This window comes from Rutilus rutilus (genome assembly GCF_951802725.1).
Source record: "Rutilus rutilus genome assembly, chromosome: 19".
Classification (NCBI taxonomy): Eukaryota; Metazoa; Chordata; class Actinopteri; order Cypriniformes; family Leuciscidae; genus Rutilus; species Rutilus rutilus.
In genome coordinates, this window is record NC_140232.1 from 26,680,293 (window position 1) to 26,689,321 (window position 9,029).

The 9,029-nt window shown below is 38.3% G+C and overlaps 1 protein-coding gene across 1 annotated transcript in view; it reads left to right on the forward strand.

Annotated features, from left to right (window-relative positions):
* Window positions 1-152: 152 nt before the first annotated feature.
* rnf11b (ring finger protein 11b) overlaps window positions 153-9,029 on the forward strand; it is a 10,881-nt gene continuing 2,004 nt past the window's right edge. The window contains exon 1 of the mRNA XM_084390287.1: window positions 153-419. Coding sequence (XP_084246413.1) covers window positions 297-419 — 123 coding nt within the window. The 5' untranslated portion in view covers window positions 153-296. The remainder of the gene's footprint in view (window positions 420-9,029) is intronic.

The following is a 9,029-nucleotide window of genomic DNA, read 5'->3' on the forward strand; positions in this document are numbered from 1 at the left end:
CTGCAGAACACGGTTTTAGGGCAAATATACGTATTTGACAGGGTTAAACTGTGTGTGTTTATAAAAGCATCGTTTCATATCCGTGTATAACACTTTTTTCCAGGGTTCTTTGTGTGTCGACAATGGTTTGTTTTTCTCCGTCAGGATCTCTAATGGTGATCGGATCATTTTAAATGAATGATAGACGGTTAGTCATTCTGTTTAAAAGGACCGAAGTCCGGTTGGAGTGATTAAGGGCGGACAGGAAGAGATAGGCAGGATTTCAACATTTAGATAACAAGGAGTTTGGAAAGGAGATGGGGAATTGTCTGAAATCTCCCACTTCGGATGATATCTCCTTGCTCCACGAATCACAGTCAGACAGGGCCAGTTTCGGTGACGCCAACGATCCGGATCAGGAACCGCCACCTCCATATCAGGTAAGCGTACGAAAAACCTTTAGAATAAACAAAGAAACTTTCCTTTCGGCTAGCACATTTCTCATGCACGCTCATGCTTTTTAATATAAACATTCACATTGCTATATTGATAATGTGACATATCAAATGCACTCTAATGTAATATGATGTATAGGTTATCTATGTAACACCAGGCTGCAGCAGGAGCTCCATCTGTTTAATTTCGCTCTAGACAGTGTGCCATACTAAATCCTCTTTGTTCGACATAAACTTGGCCTACAATTCAAGTCAGACCGTCCAAACAGATGGACAGCCTGTCATTTCATCTTTACTGCTGCCTCCGTGGCGCGTTGATTAACCAGCACCAGCTTTATTGCGACAAAGTAACAATTCTAATTGTGACGCGTTTTGTTTGCAATTGTGACGTCATTGCGATGTTGTTCTCCCGGGTAGTGTTCCTCAACCCATTTGTGTCCTTTTTTTTTAGTGCCCCACAAAAAAAAAAAAAAAATTAATAAATTCATCTATTAGCAGTTTTATATGTATTTTAATTGAAGTCTTGCCACATACCCTTGTTGTACACATACCACATTTGCACATATATCTGTACTAGGGCAACCTAGCTGGTGTCTCTGCAAACTTCCATAGGGGCCGCAAGATGGCTTAAAATATTTCAAATAAGACAATGAGTCAGCCTTCCAACATTATTCTGCATGGAGTCAAAAGGGTTGGGAACCATTGCTTTTGGGGATTTTCCACACTGATATCAGTTTGAGTTCGAGCCATGAGATCATGCTGTTTAAAATGATGTCATGTTTCATATTACTTTGTTTAAATGGAACGCATTCATCACATGTCAACACGTTTTAACTTCTATGGGAACTGGGTTTGACTGGATGTCTTTGTGTTGAGCCATATTGAAACGAATAATCGTGTAAACACAAACATTTTATGTACTGTCGCTGTGTTTTTTAAGCAGCGACGTGGTTTATCATGTTTGTGCATTAAGCTGAGAGGATGTCTGAGCTCTGTTGTATTTTAGTCATGTTTGTGGCTGCTACATCCTCTTTGTTGTGTATTGATCTTATCTGCTTTACAAAAAGATACCAACAAACTGTGCTTCCCCATTAGCAAATCGCCATCGACCCATCAATAGCTCCAAAAGATAATCAGATATGCATCTCAAACGATCATGCAGTAATTTCCTCAACTACTGTGATGTAATGGTTATAAATCTTATTATGCAAAACCTTCCTCCAGAAGTTTAGAACTTCCTCTCCGATCTTGGTTTCAATTTTGGCTGGATTATCTAGATGATGATTGGCACAGAGTGGAAGCAACCAGCCAATGAAAGCAGAAGGTGGGACGTTTTGTGCTGTGCTCCTTGCGCTTTTCAGCTGTACTAACAGCGTTCTGCACATAGTCCACATAGTTGTCTAGAAACAGCCTGAATGTTCTGATGGGCCAGGAAATTGATTCAAAGGAGAACCACAGTTTATACATACAGGTTTATAAAACATTTCTAGGTAGTGTTGCATGTATAATGATTGCAGAAGAGTTATCACACTTGTTTTGTGACAGTTTCCAATTGCATCTTACACCCTTAAAATTAACGTCCTTTATTGGCACCTATGGTTTCAAGAAGAACCTTTAACATCCATAAAACCTTTCCACTGCACAAAAGGTTCTTTATAGTGAAAAATGTTCTTCAGATTATTAAAATGTTCACACTTAGAAAAAAATGGTTCTTTTAAAACCCCCAAATGGTTTTTCAACGGCATAACTGTCAAACCCCAGAGTGTAGACTTCTAGTGATTATCTTTTCCAGTGGCTGCTGCTTTATTTTCTACAATAATTATTTATTTGCACTCCATACAATGAATTCATATGTTATATGGGTAGAAATAGCATCCATTTTTTTTTAAGCAAATCTCTCACATCATCATCTCAAGGGTTGAAATGCAAACATGAAAGGGTAAATGTGCCATTAATATCTTTCTTGTGTTACTGGGCTGTGTCTTTCAAGAAGATGCACCTTTCTGCTGAACACCAGCAAAAACCATGCTCGGCTTTCTGTTTTGTGAAGTTATCGAGTCTCTTGGGTGCAAGATCAGACAAGGGTGTGAAATAAAGAGCAAAAGAAGACAGCGCTGTGCTGAATTCACCCAGCGTTTGTTAACGCCACTGCTGCTCTGTGCAATATTCCGATGGCACGCTTCGGCCTATTGTCAGAATGCAGGACAGACAGGAGGTCTGTTTGCACGGCCCCCTTGAGAACCCAAATCATTCCCAATCTCAGCACATTTTTGCGTCGCCTGCCAAGAATGCTTGACGTTTTTTCCCCCAGAGTCTCAGGCAGGGAGCTAGAATGGGCTGCCTATGCTCTCAAGTATGTACAGAATCTGTTCTGCTTATTTTTTTAAAGTTATAAAGGGTTCTTTAGTGTGCAGTAGTAAATAATTGTAAAAGGCCTCATTCATAAGCCTTCAAACACTTGCAAGAACACTTTGATGTCACTACTTTCAGAACACAAACACAATGAACCCATCCAAGTCGTGATCTGCTAGGTAGATAGTTCCCCCCCAAAATTAAAATTTTGTCATAATTGATTCACCCTCTTGTCATTCCAAACCTGTATGACTTTCTCTCCTCAGATATAATATTTTAACTTTTGTCCATACAATGAAAAGGCATTAGGGTCTGAAGTAACATTGGACCCCATTAACTTTCATTGTATGGACAAAAAACACTCAGACATATTTCAAAATAACTGGTCTGGTCCACAGAAGAAAGTAAGTCATAAAGGTTTGTAATGGCATGAGGGTGAATAAATAATGACACAACTTTCATTTTTAGGTTTCTCTTATAATATGACACATTAACTGTGTGCAGAAATGGAGAACTATGTGTTTGAAGGCAGAAAATTAAGCGGCAATGTTAGCAGAGGGCTTAAAAATAGATTTGTATTTTTTTTTAAGCTGTTCTAACAGGTCAGATTTGCACTCTAAATCTTATGTTTTTCACAACTTGTAAGATTAGCTTTGCAATTTGAATGAAAAGTTGAATTGGAAAAAGTTAAATTTTACAGTATCGTACTTTATTTAATGCATACGAATATACAATACCATTAAAAATTTGAGAAGGTAAGATTTTTTTAATGCTTTTTGGAAGAAGTTTCTTATGCTCACCAGGTCGGCTTTCATTTGGTAAAATAATGGAAATTTGAAATATTACAATATAAATTCATAATATTTTAACATTTTAATTTATTCCTGTGAGGGCTAACCTGTGTCACATGATCCTTCTAATGATAAACATTTCTTATTATCATCAATGTTGAAAACGGCTGTGCTGCTTTTTTATTATAGGAAATAAAATAAAAAACAGCATTTGTTTGAAATTTAATTATTTGTAACATTATAAATTGTCTTTACTCTCACTTTTGATTTCAATTGCTCTTGAACGGTTAAGTATATTCATTTAGATTTCCCGTTAAACGTTTCCATTTAGGTTTTCTTTAGCGGTTGATATCAAAGCTCTCATGGTTCCTGGCTTTCTTTAGCTGCTATGTTAAGAAGCATTAGCACAATTGTGTAAGGAGCTCAGTAGAGTTAGCCTAGTTTCACACCCTGTGTCTCAGACAGAGACTAAACAGATGAGAACGGCTCTATTTCAGAATAACAGCCGGATCCACTCTGGTCTGTGTGACTGAACAGTAAAGATAACCTGTTAGTGTTTTGGTGCTGTATGGTGCATCTGATTGAAACAGGAAGTGAACCTGAGGGAGTGATGAAGAGACGTGTAATATGAGGTCTTCCTGGTAGTTTGGAAAGCAGCTGACAGCATTTGCTGACTCACGCGTGTGGGGCTGGACGTGGTGAGATAAGCACGTCCGTGAGAGAGAAAGACTGTGCAGGAGAAATAATGGAGGTTTCCTTTAGCCTAAAAGGTGTTGTGGTTTCTGCACTGCTCACTCATCAATTGATTCTCTGTTTATCCTGCTGTAGCTCGAGCTAACAGGCTGCTTTCTCTGCCCTCTGACATGGCTCACGTCACCTAGTAGCCTGACAGCTCATCTTAAGTGGACATGCTCAATCCTAAGTCCTTACCCTCACTTTACCTGTCTCACTTTCTCTCTGACAAACACACTTTTTTTTTGTTTTGTTTTTTAAGCTATGGACACTTTTGGCCCGGTAGTCTTTCAGATAATACTTCATAAACATTTCCACCACGTCTAAAATGATGCATTGTGTTTAATAGCATGATGTGTAAATGATTTTTGGAATAAATGGCAGACTATTTTGTCTAGCATTATATGCATCCTAAATACGATTAAATATTTTCACACTTTTTGCAAAATTACAGCTTGATTGACATTCTGTTCATTAGTGGTATATTACATATATTTTTTATATCACACTCTCTGCACTGATACTTTTGTCGGTACTATACGGTTATCCGGACCACACGTGACCACAACCGCTCTTGGTTGGTCGTAACCCCAGTGACGGGTAGGTTTAGGGGCGGGGTTGGGGTAGGTCATCACATGTGGTCCGGATAACCGTAACTAATTACTATATCTTTAAAAAAAAAACGTGAGCCAAAATGATTGGACATGGTAGAAATTATACAAAAGTGAAATAATATTATAATAAAATTAAAATAATATAACACTTTTATATGATGGATTTTCATTTAGTACAGAATTTCATACTGTGTTAGGGTCCTAGGTCACCATTTTTACAACCCATGTTTTCAGGAGTTGTTTGTCCACTGGAATTATTATTTTTAAAAAAACGTTTCTTTTTTCTTTTTTTTTTGCCTGTGCTTTCAATGCGTCTTGGGTTGATGCCAAAGTTCAGTATGAGATATTGAATAGGCTGTATTTCTGTCACTTACAACATGGCTCTCATTTGTGTGAACATTAGTTATGGCATCTTCTCATAGGATGGATCAGTGTATGGATCAAATGTTTAGGGGTTCAAACCTGCAACCTTTCAGTTATCAGCTCAGGTCTTCACCACTACACTGGCTACTCGCGCCAGTGATGCTAAAACAAATAAACCATAAACTCCCATAAAGCTTGTGTGAGAACAGGCAATGACTAAACTAAAGCGGGACAGAAGGAGAGCTTTAGCATGGTTGATATACTAATTTCTTATAAAAGAAGAAAGACGAAAGGTGTTGATTTTCAATGTGGGGAAACCCATGCAGTGTACACAATGAACCATTCATAGGAGATAAACGTCTGAAAAGTGTGAAGAAACGGGCCTGCAGCTTTTTAAGTGTCAGAGACTAAACATTTAACCATTTAGTGACCTGAATCTGTGTAACTTAACACATAGCACACTTTAAAGAAATGCAAAACATCCATTTCATGAGAATCTTGTGATTTACAAATAGAAAACAACACTTAATTTAGGATTCACCAGAAACGTATTTAGCTAGTGTCCTGCATAAACAAGTAGTTGTTATGCTTTCCCCGTAACCAAATTCCCCTCAGTCTGGCACTGCTGAAATTGTGTCTGAGTACTTGTGTGTCTAACAGTACTTGTGTGTCTAAACAGTGTGTGGTCTGAATGTAATTTGTGTGTCACGCTGCTTCAGAAGCTATGTATGTGTATATACAGTATGTGTGTATGTACACGTGTAAACGCACGCACACGCACACGTGCATCTATATTATGGAAACAGACTTTTTAAAATATATTTATATATAGTGTTTGTGTGTGTGTGTATATATAAAATATGTATTTGTGTACATGTATGTGTGGTGAGTGTGTTCTTCCTGTTTGGTAATGGAGACCTTGATTTTGTGCTGAGCTGGTACAGACCATTTCTGCACCGCTGACTTGGTAGCACTCAAACAGCTGTTTGTTTAACCTTCCTGCGCTCAGACAAGCGTCCACCTCCTCAGCCCACTCACTGCTAAGAAAAGGACAAACGGTGTGTGAGACAGAAAAAGATAGAGTTGATTGCCCCAGAGTGCAAAGCAGGTGCTGAAAATGTCTGCTCCCATAACACATTTGGTATGTTAACATGCAAAAAAAAAAGTTTGATTTCAGCCTGATTTAAAACCTTGAATGTTGTGCGCAACAGTCCGTTGGACTATCCATCAATCGATTTATCCTTTGTTAGTTATGTAATGTATTTAAAGATATATGTCCCTTTACAGCTTCAGCATAGTAGCTACTTTATCTTGGTAGCTTGGGAAGCTAATGTTAAATGTAGTAGTGTTGTAGTTGCTGCTCCTCATAGTCTGTCTGGTTGAGTCATGCTAGCCTGTAGCCTTATTTCGGGCTGATCGAGTGATATTTATGCACAGGAATGTGAAGCACAGATGTCTTCACTTCTATGTTTTGTTGTGAAAGCACTGTATCAGCCATTGATTTGATTTCTAAAGAAAAGTCAGCGCTCTGTAGATGCCAATGTTATCAGGAATAATGGTTGTTTTACTGGTTTTCGGTTCTGTTTTGTTATCTCTCGGGTTTTAGAGGCAATGGAAGCATACAGCGCAAGTGAAGGTTTGGGTTGTTTTGTCTAGTCCAGTGAGTCCAGGGAGGGAGTGGTGCTTTTTAGGCTTTATTGGAACAGACTTGGAGAAAGAGAGCAGAAAATGGACCGCTGGATGTCTGCTCCAGTAATGAGGGAGGGCCGGATACTCCTCGACATGCTTTGTTTAGCAGCAAAGCCTACCAGACCAAACAGAATTCCCCGCTCGCCAGCTCTCGTTTTTTTTTTTTTTTTTCTCACTCCCTTCGTCTCTTTGTCTCTGACTGTCTGTTTCTTTGAACCAATCAAATCATTCTCTTGCTCTCGCAGTGTTGGAGTGCCTGATTATTGTTCGCGTTGTTCTCAAACAGGCGATTTAACAGCGACGTGCCTAGTTCTGTGCACTCGATGAATGAAATATGACGTGTCCAAATCAACATATTCATAACTGCCTACTACAATACATCTTACAGGTAAATGTTTAAAGGTAGTGTAGACTTGTCCCTCACTGCTTATGATTCCCTTAATCTTATGCGTAATTTTCTTTTTCTTGTTAATGTTGTTTTATTGATATAATAACAAGGCTTGTTAGGCTGCATTTACACAGCAAAGCCTTTTCCACAAATCTGATGTTTTGTCATCATTTGATTTTTAATTCTCTAGTTCCCAAAATTGAAACTGAATATTACGTATATTATATATACTTTGCTTTGTTTGTTTAAACATCCCTAACAGAGCAACATATTATATGTATTAAATATTTTATACCATTTATGTAAGATTTAAAATAACATGTATTTTATACCGTGCGGTCACTGACTGACTTAGCAGCGACTATAGAGTTTCAGAGACTGTCAGAGAAGACGACACTGTCGTTGTCAGAACGATCATGTTTCGGTTCTGCTTCCAGCTAAACACACACGCACCTTTATTTGCTGGATCCCAGAATGTCGATCGCTATGTTGATCGCTACGTTATGAGTACGTGTATGTGTCTCACAAACATTCTTTCTTTCTTTAGCCGGTGTACAAAGAAGTTTGTATTTCAAGTTGGCAGTGTAACCTGTCTGATGTGTCCGTCATGTGATTGTAGGACTCGATATGGCCACTGTGTGACCTAATTGTCAAGAGAGCGCTGAACCTGATCTCAAAGCTCACCTTTAATCTGATCTGAAGTCAGAATTGCACTACGCCATGGTTGCTTTTCCCAGTAGCACCTCCCAGTCCTCAGGCCTGGTTTCTACAGAATCTGTCTCACTCCTGCTTATGGGCATTACTCCCCCAGTGTGGAAACATGCCCTACCTTTGATTAATCACTATCGTGGTGCGTAATGCATGTGGGTTGGAGGTTTGTAATGTAAGGAAGTAATAAATATCTGCCAAGTATTATTACCCGTAGAGCAATATCTACAGATTTGGCCGTGTGCGGCTGTTCTGAGCCAAAGCAGTACTGATGGTTTTTGTTGATCCCAAGACTGCAAGCTCACTGAGTGTGAAACCTCCAGTCCAATAACCATCAACACCAACAAAATTACAACATTCACAAATCAGCACTCATTTACAAGGCTAATTTATTGTAGGGTTTTAAAGGGAGACGTGATCTGAACTCCAGGGTAAAATCGTTGACACCTGAAACAATATTTTAATGTCCCCTCTTGGGTCTAGTGGTAATTTAAGGTTATATTGCTGTAATGGAGATTAGGTAAATACAGTTGTGCTCACAAGGTCACACATTTTTTTTTTTTTTTTACATTAGTTTACATACCCTTTGTGTAATTATTTTTAAAGATATTTTAGGAAATCTTTTTGGTATTTTTACATTTTATTTTACATTTATATTTTGGATATTATAGTATGTGTGTCGTGTGTATATGTATGTGTGTGTGTATATGTAATAAACGTGTGTGTGTGTGTGTGTATATATATATATATATATATATCACACACACACATTCTTGTACATCTATCTTTATGAGGACATTCATTGACACAATGCAATCTCTAGCCGCTTACCCTAACCTTACCCATCACAACTAAGTGCCGAACCCTTACCCTAAACCTACCCTTAACCTAATCATAACCTTATCCCTTAAAAAAAAAAAGACCCTCAAACAGGCCTTTAAAGGGGTCTCAGAAAGTG